The following is a 14,173-nucleotide window of genomic DNA, read 5'->3' as shown; positions in this document are numbered from 1 at the left end:
GATGTTTCACCCTTTGTTCCCTCTGTCCTGACATCAACCTCTGTCTCGGGTGCAACGTATCCAATTCTGCAAGTTTACACTGCTTGGACCTGACTTTCCCTTCCATGGATCTTTGTAAGATTTGCAGTAATTCAGCTAGGTATGTTAAACATAAAATAAAAAGGTTTCTGTGCTTTTAACACCTTGGGTCTTGCTGATCTTGATGGTACCTCTAGGTTTAGGAAACCCCTATTTGCATTTTAAAAACTAAAGTGCAGCAACAATATTTGGATGTACAGTTTTTAAAATATTGTCTTAAATATGCAAGCTGTACTGCATACACCTTTATGGTTTTTTTTTATTGCAAAAGGTTTAGCAACTTCTTTACAAAAAGCTCTTTAAGTAGCTCCGACGTGTTACAAAAGGAACTCTGCTTCCTTCACAAACAAATATACAAGGAAAAAAAACTGTTTTTATGAAAATTTTACACGTAACTTACTATCCCATGTTTTAACAAAATGTTCTTTGCAGGAGCTTTTCAGCAGATGACCTGTACTTTGGTTGCTGTCCAAGGTAAATGTTTTTTAACGTATAACAGGATATATTTTGCACTTGTTCTATAAACTGGATTCCCATTGATATCAGTGGTAATTCCACAATTGTAGAAGAAGCAAAAAAAAAAAAATCACTTTTGGGGATCTGACAATTTAAGGACCACTTCAAAGACTTAGGCAATGAAATTCTCATGACATTCAGTCACGACACAAAACAGTTGTTCAATAAATTTATGGTTTTGTTTTTTTAAGTGGTTTACCTTGTTGCCTTTTGAAAAATAATCTTGCATGCTTGATATGGAGGATGGTCACTGAACTTTTTGTTACACATAAGTGAAGAGCATTTGAAAACCACCATGGTAAATGCTTATCAAGTCTGCTATTTTTTAAGATTAAAATGTTCAAAGAAATGAAAGATGTAGGGATCAGCAACCTTTGGCACGCGGTTTGTTTACCTGCCGCGTCCGCAGGTTCGGCCAATCGCGGCTCCCACTGGCTGCAGTTCACTGTTCCAGGCCAATGAGGGCTGCAGGAAGCAGCGCGGGCCAAGGGATGTGCTGGCTGCCTCTTCCTGCCGCCCCCATTGGCCTGGAGCAGCGAACCGCAGCCAGTGGGAGCCACAATCGGCCGAACCTGCGGATGCGGCAGGTAAACAAACCGGCCCGGCCTACCAGGGTAAGCACCCTGGCGGGCCGTGGGCCAAAGGTTGCTGATCCCTGCTTAACGCATGCAAATTGCCCTTATTGCTCCTAACTTCATATTCCTATGTTAGACCCCCTGTGTAAAACTGGTCTACTCAGGGTTTCTGAAGGGTTTCAGAATTTGGGCCAGTGAGAGTTCAGAGTGCCTTGCAAGTGTGTGTGTTTTGCTGATGGAAGGCTGCAAAAATCTCATCAATGAAATAACTTGATAATCTCCTTGTTTTACTAATGCTATCTCAGCCTATCTGTATTGTGAAGTAATGCAGAGTGGCATAGATCCCTTCACCTCTGTCTCTGATTAAATGATTTCTTTTGGCTAATTAGGGTTGGAAGGATTGTATTTCTAATGATGTTTTTGAGTCGTAATTAATTTTAATGACATGTTTGCATTCAGATCCTGTTATTTATTCAGTGTAGTAGCTATGAGAATTGAGCCACCAAAAAATCATTTAATATTTCATCATTAATTTCTTACCCTTCCCTTTTTAACTATCCCCAAGCATTGTGGACTAGAAATTCCAATAGCCAGTGAAGTTCATGAACAGTCTCATTTTTCTCAAGTAACATTTAACTCTTCTCCCCTTTCCCTCCAGGAGCTGTGATAAATGATGAACGTATATTATCAAGTTTTAGTGGGTGAAAAAAATAGATGCCAGCTGACACCAACTAAAGCCCAAGTCTTTCAAGACGTCAATAATATATCACATCTGGCATCATTTGCTGCTGATTAGTTCCTCATTTAAGAAGGCAGAGTCATAATAGTATAATTGGCTTGGTCAAGCACAGTGCAATGCGTACTCTGAACTAACAGAGACAAAACCAACCCCAAATACTCCATCTACAGAGTCTCTCTCTACCATTGGGAAGTCCTGCTTTTGCCAATGTATAATACACAATAATACAGTCAGACTGTGTTTCTCTTAAATCCTTAACAAAACAACTCTAGAGCAGTCTTTTCTCTTCATGCTATTGGTCTCCATCCATGCTTCAGGGTGAAACCTAAAAGAAGAATGGTTTGAGGACAGCATAGTGGTTCTCAAACTTTTTTCATATTGTGTACCACTTAAGACGGAGGCCCTTCCAATGGTATCAGCCTCCTGCGCCCAGACCCCCCCTTGCAGTAACTATCATGCTTGGACACTGACAATAGGACAATGTTAAGAGGACAAGATTCTAAATAAACTCCCTCCAACGCAATGGGTGGGGATTCTGGATTCCAGTTTTTCAATTTTGTATGTGTCAGCTGCTTCCTCTCCATGGGTGCAGAACTCTATTAGGATCAGTAAATGCCTGCAGACCCCACTGCTCTAATCTATCCAGTTGCAGTTTGGCTCTCTCTCGTGTTTGTATGTATCAGCTTGAAATGATACCAAATGAAAACCTGTCAGAGAGACACAAAACAGCTGTCCAATTTAAAAAAGTGTTCTGGGTGTTGTTGGAAAGCATCTCTGGAAACCCTGAGAGTCCTGGTCTGGACAACAACTAGCAGGAAGCATCACTGCTAGAAGACAGAGATGCTTCGCCACTCTAATAGATGCAGCTTGGCCTCTACCCGGCAGTGTTCCACAGACCACAGTTTGAGAAGCACTGTGACAGAGAATGTCTTTAAAGAGAGCTTCTGCAATACACAAAGGCCGAATGAAAATGTCCCTGGGATCTACATTGAAAAACCTTTTCAAACCTCTCTTCTGGAAACAAATTTTCAATCTACAAAGCTGAGTCACTTGATTTATCTTTTCAAGGGTTGTAACTGTCTTTGTCTATCCAACCAAGTCAGAGTTTTGAAGCCAGCAAAAAAGTTAAAATGAAAATGCCTGTCTACACAGAGCTTTATCATGCATAAGGAATAGAGCTGAAATCAGCTTTGTTAACTGAAAAATGCCAGAGAATAACTCTTCTAGTATTTCTTGGACTCATAGCTGGCATTACTTGTATAGCATTTTGTTTATCTTCTGCATGACACCCAGTGACTCAGCGTTAGTATAATGCTTTGCCTACTTTCATCAGTTCCGGGGCTGTGAATTAAACTCTGTACAAATGTTCTGGATGATCCTAGGAACGAATCTGTAGAGATGGTCAAATTCATCCACGAAGAAGGAATGCTCTTTATCCGGGTCTGTTGCAATGGATTCCAGTTCATCCTGGGCTGCCCAGGCAATTCCAACAGAATAAGCTATGACCCCTGAAAAGACAACCAGCGTTTAAAATGGCCAGGTGTGTTTTCAAAACAGTCACTGCATTGAAATTAATTTTTAAAAAAAATCTGATCCCACAATAAATGTAATGTTCAGGGCATAAAATGAAGGGACCAGACTCTGGGCTGTGGCTTCTGAGAGACATTATAGAAGGTGCAGCCAATGGGCTGCTCTTACGTACAGCAGGCTCTGAAACTCTGCGTGTTACAGCTAATTCCCCTCCCACCTCAATACAATGCTTACACTGGGGTCTCTGAAAGGAGCCGCATAGAGCCACATACATCAGACCTATGTTGCTTGTGTGCCAGGAAAATTCTCCATGTCCCATTGCAGCTTATTTTACAGCCTCTATGTGAGTGTCAAACAAGAATTGAACCATATGTACAGACTGGGGTGTGGGGGGGCAGTGTCAGCCCTGAAGAATAAGTCTTGCCAATGGCAGAAAGGCGTCAAACAGTAGTAGGCTGTTGCCTGAAAGCCTGGCACAGAATGTGTTTGAACATCCTACACTGAAAGCAAAAGTGAGCTTCATATACACACTTCTTGTGTCTGTAGGCCTATAGAAACCCATTGAGCACTGCAGCGTGTGAGAGACATCCCGTCTGACAAATCTGACTACACTATTTTCTTATGGACTTCCCATCTGTTTACTCACCCATCTTCATCTTGATTAGCTATGGCCATTAACATGGCCATAGCTTAGTGTGGTGAGCTGCCCAAAAGTCCATCTACTGCCATACTGCGATGACCACTCTAACTGCCTTACCTTTATAAATGTTAAGCTACTGTATATAGGTGGAGTGGGCCCCCGTAGTAGAAGATAGCACTAGTTTACCATTTTGATGAGCTGTCATGGCTGGCACTCGGACATCATCATAAGACCTGCCATCTGTGATGAGAATCATTATCTTCCTCTTGTTGGGTTTGGATTTGCTGAAGAGCTGTTCAGAGGCATAGTTGATGGCCGCTCCAGTGCTGGTCCCTCCACTCCAGTAGTTAATTCGCTTAATAGCATTCAGGACATCTTGCTTAGTGCTGTGTTTGTCAAATCCAAACTCCAGCCTCTGCTCATAGGTGTACTGCACAGCTCCAATACGGGTGTCGGTGTCTGAAATCTCAAATTCTTTGCTTATGTTGGCTACAAATTGGAGGATAGTGCGGAAATTGCCAGTGCCAACGCTGCTGGAACCATCAATTACAATGCCAATGTCAGCTGAATTTAGACACGTCTTGCTGCAAGCCAGCCGATCAGTGTCGCAGACCCGCTTCACCAAGGTCTGGACTACCTTGCGTAGGTTGAACCAGCTTGGCACGTTAATGGAATAGAAGCCATTTGTTCTGCATACAGCCTGCAGAGAGATGCAAATATAAAAGTAAAAAGGCACTTATTGGGCATAATGTGGATTGAGTTTAATTACACAATCAAATTCTGCTGCCTTCCTGAGAAAAATCTAAAAGTTATGTAAAGTGTGTTCAACTAAAGAACTGGACATCCTGCCCCGGCATTTATAAAATATGTGATGAAGCGGTCAGTGTTAATTGTCAGAAAAATTCAATATGAAATTCCACCACCCTCTGAATTTGGTTTTGTACACTGGTTATGTCAGAGTTAGGCCAAGTGTCAAAACTACAAATTCATTTTCAAATATCTTTGTTCATTTAGTTCAGAGTTATACTCTGTACAAAGTGGCCTTCTTTGGGAGTTCCTTGTTTGACTGGCAGTGGCTCCAGATCACATCCCCTCCAGTTAAAAGTAAAAAGATGAGGTTTTGTCCACCTGTCAGTCCTGCACATTCGACATGGTACCTGAGAGTCAAGCTGGGTTCTTTCTGGCTCATGCCATCCCAACCAGAAATCAGGATCACGAAACAGAAATGTGGCAAAAAAAAAAAAAAAAAAAACGTTGGTGATGCATAAACTAAAGGAGAATCCGACATGGTTGTGTTGGCTCCCCAGGGCAGTAGAAGCAAAATTTCTTAAATTTTTACAGCTTGGTCAGTAAATTAAGCAGTTATGACTCTGAATGCACATAGGGAGCAGGTGGAGGGAAGCTCTTCCAGACCTAATGAGGAGTTGGGAACTTGTGGTGAGGGAATGGATTTCTGGCTGGGTGGGTGGGCGCAGGGAGAGAGGAGGAGGAGGATGGAATGTGGAGTATGTTGTAGGTAGGAGAGGTAGATTCAGAATTGTTTTAAAATGTAAAATCTTTAAGATGTTAATGTTCCAACTTGTTGAGAGCGTTTGATGAGCCAGATTGTGTCTGCCCTTCATCGTTCACCTGAAAGGATGGTTCAACTGTTTCTGTAGTAGTGTCCTCCCCGCTACATTTGGTGTCAGCAAATCAATCTCACAACAGCTTTAAGTTAGTTCTGTACACATCGGTTTAGGCTTCACTTCATAGCCTCACCGTGTTTATTTTCTTCTATCTTGCTGCTCTTTTTACATTCTGATGCTGCCATTTACAGCCACAAGATAAACTCAAAGAATCATAGGACTGGCAGGGACCTCGAAAGGTCATCTAGTCCAGCCCCCTGCACTCATGGCAGGACAAAGTATTATCTAGACCATTCTTGACAGGTGTTTGTCTAACCTGCTCTTAAAAGTCTCCAAGGATGGAGATTCCACAAGTTCCCTAGGTAATTTATTCCAGTGCTTAATCACCCTGACAGTTGGGAAGTTTTTCCTAATGTCCAACCTAAACCGCCCTTATTGCAATTTAAGCCCATTGCTTCTTGTCCTATCCTCAGAGGTTAAGGAGAACAGTTTTTCTCCCTACTCCTTATAACAACCTTTTATGTACTTGTAAACTGTTATTAGGTCCCCACTCAGTTTTCTCTTCTCCAACCTAAACAAACCCACTTTTTTCATAGGTCATGTTTTCTAGACCTTTAATCATTTTTGTTGCTCTTCTCTGGACTTTCTCCAATTTGTCCACATCTTTCCTGAAATGTGGTGCCCAGAACTGGACACAGTACTCCAGTTGAGGCCTAATCAGTGCAGAGTAGAGTGAAAGAATTACTTCTTGTGTCTTGCTTACAGCACTCCTGCTAATACATCCCAGAATGATGTTTGTTTTGCCAGCTTTGCCTTCCTGCTTGGGCCCCCTGCTCTCTATCTTCCGTGCTGGCTCTGGCAGGGTCACAGAGCCTCATTGTCGTTTTGCCCTTTTAAAAAATAAATGAAAACAAGACTATAAGCCAATCAAATGGAGCCTGGAGACAGCCCAGCTAATGCCATTAAGGGCTTTGAAGCTCATAGGAAATGTGTTTCATGGCAGAGTGACAGTGGAAATTGCACAAAATCATCTTGCGGCGTGGCTCAGAGAACAAGTTGTTTTCTGAAAATACTTTCTAACTTCCACTCTGCATCCTGAACCCTGGCTGATCTGGCATATCACACCTCATGTCACAACTTCATGCCAATTGGCCCTGCAGTACTTGACATGAGTATTGGCTGCCTATCTGAAATGGTTTAAGACTAGATCATCCATAGTGTAGATTGCAGGGATTCACTCTTATTCCAAGAGTAACCAGAAGTTTCATCTATTCATAACAAAGCAATGGAGACGACATTCCTCAAACAAGTTTACTGAGCAGACATTACTTACCCTGATTAGCTGAATAATTAGTATGTGCCCCTGCGTTATGATTTCTCATTTAGATGTTTGTGGCTTTTATTTTGTTCTGTTGAAAAAAATCTCACAAAAGCAGGTTGATCTCCAGGTGTGTCGGTATATGTAATATTTTTAGGTTGCACCAAGTATCTTAAAATGTATCAGTCTCTGTGGTATCCAGGTGCAATGACTTTTATAAGAACCAAATAGCATCACAGGAATGGGGTGATGTTTCTCCATGGATGTGTGGGCTTTCCTGCCAGAGCTGGGTAGATACAGTCCTGGAGACTTAATATTCCAGCTGTTGGCAGGAAGGGAGTAGACTTTAAACAAAACGATTATTTCTGTCTCTCTCAGGAATCTATATGGCTCTTATTACTGTACTGTGTGTGAGCACCCCACAATCTCATTTATCTATCCTCACAATGCACCTGTGAGGTAGACAAGTAGTAGTATGCCCATGTTACCAATGGGGACTAAGGCACAGAATTATTTCTTGCATGCAGCCTGAATATAAGTACCTAACTCTGAGAGGACACACCCCTCTCAGTGATATCTCCCATTGGCTAGTTTAGGCAGCTCCCTGCATAGCTTGCTGGCTGTTGTGGATCCCATTCTGAGGTGTCTCTCTCCCCATTCATTGTATAAGGAGAGTCGGCACCTAAATCAGGAATTGCGGATCCCATTGGTAGTCCGGTGATTTTTTCTAGGTGCCTAAAAGCTAGGCATTGTGATGCAGGGCATTGTAATGCTTAAGTCCATTTGTGGATCCAGGCCAGAGAGACTAAGGGTATGTCTACACTGGCAAGACTGGAAAAAGGCTAATGTAGTGCCCATCTTTAAAAAAGGGAAGGAGGAGGATCCGGGGAACTACAGGCCAGTCAGCCTCACCTCAGTCCCTGGAAAAATCATGGAGCAGGTCCTCAAGGAATCAATTCTGAAGCACTTAAAGGAGTGGAAAGTGATCAGGAACAGTCAGCATGGATTCACCAAGGGCACGTCATGCCTGACTAACCTAATTGCCTTCTATGATGAGATAACTGGGTCTGTGGATGAGGGGAAAGCAGTGGATGTGTTATTCCTTGACTTTAGCAAAGCTTTTGATACTATCTCCCACGCTATTCTTGCCGGCAAGTTAAAGAAGTATGGGCTGGATGAATGGACTATAAGGTGGACAGAAAGCTGGCTAGATCGTCGGGCTCAGTGGGTAGTGATCAATGGCTCCATGTCTAGTTGGCAGCCGGTATCAAGTGGAGTGCCCTAAGGGTCGGTCCTGGGACCGGTTTTGTTCAATATCTTCATTAATGATCTGGAGGGTGGCATGGATTGCACCCTCAGCAAGTTTGCAGATGACACTAAACTGGGAGGAGTGGTAGGGACCTAGACAAATTAGAGGATTGGGCCAAAAGAAACCTGATGAGGTTCAACAAGGACAAATGCAGAGTCCTGCACTTAGGACGGAAGAATCCCATGCACTGCTACAGATTAGGGACCGAATGGCTAGGTAGCAGTTCTGCAGAAAAGGTCCTAGGGGTCACAGTGGACGAGAAGCTGGATATGAGTCAACAGTGTGCCCTTGTTGCCAAGAAGGCTACCGGCATTTGCGGTTGTATAAGTAGGGGCATTGCCAGCAGATTGAGGGACGTGATCATTCCCCTCTATTCGACATTGGTGAGGCCTCATCTGAGTACTCTCCAGTTTTGGGCTCCACGCTACAAGAAGGATGTGGAAAAATTGGAAAGAGTCCAGTGGAGGGCAACAAAAATGATTAGGGGGCTGGAGCACATGACTTATGAGGAGAGGTTGAGGGAACTGCTACCGATTAGTCGCTAACCCGTTCGGAGTGGAAAAGTTGACCGTTGGACTCATGTTGACAGAAGTGTGCAGGGCCATTAATTGCATCCTGCTCCGAAAGACACTAACTCTGGGCAACATATGTGACATTGTGGCTGACTTTGCACAAATAGGATTCTCTAACTGCGGAGGGGCGATAGATGGCACCCATATTCCAATTCTGGCACCAGATCACTTAGCCACCGAGTGCACTAATCAGAAGGGGTATTTCTCTTTGGTTCTCCAGGTGCTTGTGGATCACTGTGGGCATTTCACGGACATTAATGGGGGCTGGTCCGGAAAGGTGCATGACGCACACATCTTTCGGAACAGTGGCCTGTTGAGGAAGCTGCAAGCAGGGACTTCCTTCCCAGACCCGAAGATCATGGTAGAGGAAGTCGAAATGCCCATTTTGATCCTGGGAGACCCTGCCTACCCCAGAATGCTGTGGCTTATGAAGCCATACACGGGGAACCTTGATAGCAGCAAGGAGCGGTTCAACAACAGGCTGAGCAAGTGCAGAATGACTGTTGAGTGTGCTTTTGGCTGTTTAAAGGCCTGCTGGCACTGCCTATATGGGAGGCTCGATCTGGCCAATGACAATATTCTTATGCTTATAGCTCTGTGCTGTACGCTCCATATTTGTGAAGGGAAAGGTGAAAGCTTCACTCAGGGCTGGACTGCTGAGGCTCAGTGCCTGGAGGCTGAATTTGAACAGCCAGAGACCAGGGCTATTAGAGGGGCACAGTGGGGGCCATAAGGATCAGGGATGCCTTGAGGCAGCAATTTGAAGGTGAGAGACACTAATATTTGTTGCTATGCTCAGCAGCGTAGTGCTTGTAATGTTAGGAGATTATTGGGATTGGTGCAGACGATGCACTATGAAGGTTTAAGAAAATTGCCTGTTGCTCTGGAGGGCTCTGTTTGCTTTCAATTAATGGAATAAAGATTGCTTTCAAACCAAAACAATTCTTTTATTAAAAAACATCCACTGGAGGAGACAAACAAAAAACACATCAGTACGCAGGGGATGGGGGAAGGGAGGGTCTCAGGTCCTGAAACAGTTAAAGATTTGTGTATGTCCAGGTATCGTATCCAGCCTTCTCCTGTGGAGAAGTGCAGAGGGTACTGGGAGTCTGCAGAGCTGGACTGTGATGGGGCAGGAGTGGAATGCAGCAGGTACAGACTGGAGCCAGGAGGTGGATAAGTGTGTTGGTGGTGTCTGCATGGGAAAGAGTTTTGTGACAGAGGCTACAGGGGAGGGCGGGTGTGGATCTGCTCGGTTTGCAGTGCTATCAGCGCCTGGAGCATGTCCACTTGGCGCTCCATAACGTTTAAGAGCCACTCCGTGGCTTTGTTCTGGTGCGTCGCATTTCTCCTTTCAGTCCCTCTTCTCGCTGTCCCGCCATTCCTTGAATTCTTGTTTTTCGGCCACGGAGTGCATCATGACATCACGCAGAAAGTCCTCTTTCGGGGCTGCTTTCTAATTCTGCACAGCCATTCATCCAGCAATAACGAAGAGAGAGACTGGGCTCCCAAAGTCATCCATGAAGCCAAAATGCAACATTTTAAGGAAACAGTATTGTTTGCAACACAGAGACCACTGATTTAAACCACTGCCACTATTCACATACCTATCACTAACTAGCTAATCCCAGGCAAGCCCACATGAGCCCCAAAATGGTGAGTAACTGCAGGGGCAGGGGCAATAAGTGTTCCAGGACCATACTGTCCACTGGGCACGTGCCTCTTGGGAAGAGCCAGCACTGTAGTGGGGGCCTTATAATCATTACTGTCCCCACATTTTCAACAGGCTGTGTTCATTATGGAAGACATCTCGCTGCTGAGGGTGAGCAGGGAATCAAAGGAAGGTCTTCTCCAAGACTGTGGCTTCTGCCCATGTGCAGCAATGGTCTCCCCTCCCCCCCAGTGATGGCACAGTAGCGCGGGAAAGTTACCCTTAATGGGGCAAGAAACAAAGCAGCTCTGCCAAAGAACCTGTGGCAGTGGATCGCCCAGTATGTCCATGAGAGTTTCCTGGAGATCTCTGAGGCAGATTCCTGTGAAGTGAGGGAGTCAATCAACAGCCTGTTCCACCGCTCAGCCTACGCATATGGTGGTACGTGCATCATACAGACACAAGCCTGCTTTCTGCCACCCTCCTGCCCCCAACAACTCACTTCAGCGATTCCCAAAATCAAAGCCACTTACCAGGGTCCTCCTCTCGTGTTTGCGCTTCACTAAGATCTGACAGCTGTGCCTAGCTAGCCTTCTCCAGGGCAGAGAGGACCCCCTGGCTTCATGCATCTCTGATATTCGAGTCATCTTCTGCCTCTATGTTCGTCTCCTCCTCATGGCTCGGTCCACTCTCGACTGGCATGCGAGCCACCGAAGTATCCACAGTGGTCTTCGCAGTGGAGGTGGGGTCGCCACCAAGTATCACGTCCAGCTCTTTGTAGAACTGTCAGCTCGTAGGCACAGCACCGGAACGGCGGTTTGCCTCCCGCACCGTGTGGTAGGCATTCCGCAGCTCCTGCACTGTAGTGTGTCCCAGTCATGGCCCCTTTCTGTCATGCCACATGAAATCTGTCCATAGATATCATAATTCTTATGGCTGGAGCGCAGCTAGAATTGGACAGCCTCCTCTCCCCAAATGCTGATGAGGTCCAGCAGCTCAGCATTGCTCCAAAAGGGGGGATTTGCCTGGTGCATGGAGCAGGCATGGCCACCTGGAAAGATGCTCTGAGACCACTGCACGGATCACTGAGCAAACAGGAAGGGGACTTTAAAAATTCCAAAGGAATTTACAGGGTAGGGATGACGGTTGGTCACCTGAGAGCAGGGCAGTAGAGTTCAAAGTGATGACTAGAGAGGTGAGAACAGGCATTGTGGGACACCTCCCGGAGGCCAGTTGCAGCACTGTAATTGACCAGGGTGTCTAAACTTGCACTGCAGCGCTGTACCCCTGGTGCAGAAAGCTGTACGCCTGGGGTGGTTTTTTTACAGCGCTGCAATTGCTCAGTTTCTGCGCACCAAGTGGCGTGGCAGCGTCTACACCTCGAGAGTTACAACACAGAAAGCTGCTTTATTGCGCAGAAACTTTCCAGTGGAGGCCTTAGTGACTTTTCCCAAGGTTGCACAGGAAGGCTGTGGGGGAACAGGGAAATGAACTGAGCTCTTCCAAGCCCCAGGCCTAGCATCCTAGGCACTAAAATTTGAGTTTTGGGAAGGGTGCTGAAGGTAGCAGTTAAGAAAAATGTCTTCATAACATCTACAAAAGGGTTGAAGAACGGCTGTTATGCAAGTCCATTGGCTGCTATACTCAATAACATTTTCATAATCCCCAAGTGCTTAGTCTTCCGCAAGGACTCATTAACAACTGTTGATGAAACCTACATTTTAAAATAAAGCCATTTTTAGTTAGAACTTGAAAAAAGAAGTCTGGAAATTTTTAAAATATTCTCTTTTCCCTTTCCATAACTCCAGAATGCTCTGACAGATTTACACCATGCATAGAAAACATAGAACACCTCCAAAATTGGCTGCTAAGTTGCATGCCACACCATGGGTCAGTCCAAAGCAGTTTGAAACTGGTAAGATGTTCACACCTTGTCTTAACCTCCCCCAGTTAGAGATTTATAATGGAAACATTGGAAACACTGGAAGGGTCAAAAGTGTTGCTTTCTGATGGTCTAGGAGCAGGGCTTGGACAGATTTATTAATGCTAGAAGTCTTTTTATTAAGCTACTGAGCTGTTTCTAGCCTGGGTAGTGGATGGTCAATGGATCAAAAATTGTAGGTCACCTAATTTATTAATATAATTTAAAATAATTTTGTCTGTTCAGCGACACCTCTCGAAATCACATTTAAAAGTTGTCTGTTTTTACTAACTTTGGGCTTTTGTGCCGTCTCTTGGATGTGGAAACAGGAGTTGTTTATGACCTTAGTACTAGCATGGGGTTCAAGGGCTTCTCAGACTTTGTTGAATGGGAGAATCACAGTGTAGGTACAAATAAAAACTTTCGAGTCAGTTACACTAGTGAAAACTCAGAGTAACTCCCCATTAGCTTCAGTGGAATTACTCTGGATTTACATCTGCATTTTGTAACTGGAAACAGTCATAGTGAAGAAATTATTTCATTAAAAGAGGCAACAGCCATGCTTTAATATATACAACACTAGTTTCTACTGTAGCTGTTCAAGATAATAAAAAGCATATGAGAATTGAAGTGGGGAAGGATGGTATTAGGAATGCTGTGATTTCAAGGAAAGGTATTTTTTGCAGTCTATTTATTTTTGTGGTCTGGTATTTTTGTAGTGCAGGGATATAGACAAGAGCTTTATACAGCCTTAATCCGAGCCTTAAAAATGGTATTCATTTCTAGCTCAGATCATTCATGGAATATAGAAAAATAGGGATTAGAAATGGAAAAGACCTACAGTGTTTGGTTATCTGTCCACATTTGCCTGCCAGCGCAGAATTGTGGCTCACAGCCTGTTTTCTAACACTTTGTCCAGTCTAGCTTTACAAGTCCCAAATGCGGTGGTTTTCACCACTTCCCTTGGGAGACTAGTTCATAGTTTAATAGATCTCACTGTAAAGAAGTTCCCCCCTCTATTAATTAGCCAATAAAAATGTTACTGGTTCTTCATTCCAGCAGTCCTTTTCTAGTATAGGCAGAATGTAATGTAGCCAGCCTCAGGCCTGAGACAAATGTAATTATGAGCCCATGACTAGAGCATTGCTGCCCATTGCTATTCAACATTCAAATGTTAGATCTTATGGCAATTCTTACAGGGAAGCCATAACCATAAGAAGGGAAAAAAGGGGGTAGGGGAAGAGGAGAGAGGTAGAAAGAGGGAAGAGAGCAACCTCATACAAGATGGGCTCAAATCAAACATCCTGAAAACTTTAGTAACATTGAGGCCTAGCTCCAGGCTTTGCACTGTGAACCCAGATCTAGTTTCATGTACCCCATTCCCCAGTACCTTGTCCACAAAGTTGGGTTCAATAACATTTTGTTTTTCGTTTTCATCAGCTCCTTCAATGGTGACAAAGAAAATGTTGATTCCAGATTCTCTTGCCAGTCTGGAGGCCTCCTCCACCTTATCAGTGGGCCATCCATCCACCAGCACTATGGCCACATTGGGTGCTCCACCTCGGTTTCCATTGGTATCCAAAAAGAAGTTTTTGTTAACAAATGAAAGTGCCTTCCCTGTAAGAGAAATGAATGGGAGGATGTTGTATCCTAGTTACAGTAACCAGTCTCTTTAGACAGTGCAACACTGAGGTCAAAT

At 44.3% G+C, this 14,173-nt stretch overlaps 1 protein-coding gene across 8 annotated transcripts in view; it reads right to left on the bottom strand.

Moving 5' to 3' along the window:
- Nucleotides 1-1,623: 1,623 nt before the first annotated feature.
- Nucleotides 1,624-14,173, bottom strand: part of VIT (vitrin) — a 77,682-nt gene continuing 65,132 nt past the window's right edge. For 7 of the 8 annotated variants that reach the window (XM_065589200.1, XM_005296254.5, XM_024110866.3 and 4 more), the window contains 3 exons: nucleotides 13,865-14,091; nucleotides 4,265-4,778; nucleotides 1,624-3,416 (listed from right to left, as the gene is read on the bottom strand). In XM_065589200.1, the coding sequence (XP_065445272.1) occupies nucleotides 3,238-3,416; nucleotides 4,265-4,778; nucleotides 13,865-14,091 (920 nt within the window). In that variant the 3' untranslated portion in view covers nucleotides 1,624-3,237. The remainder of the gene's footprint in view (nucleotides 3,417-4,264; nucleotides 4,779-13,864; nucleotides 14,092-14,173) is intronic. The other variant, XM_024110864.3, reaches the window with a different exon arrangement.

The sequence above is a fragment of the Chrysemys picta genome, chromosome 3, assembly GCF_011386835.1.
Source record: "Chrysemys picta bellii isolate R12L10 chromosome 3, ASM1138683v2, whole genome shotgun sequence".
Taxonomy (NCBI): domain Eukaryota; kingdom Metazoa; phylum Chordata; order Testudines; family Emydidae; genus Chrysemys; species Chrysemys picta.
The sequence above is the reverse complement of the archived record's forward strand: the minus strand, read 5'-3'. Positions and strand labels throughout refer to the sequence as shown.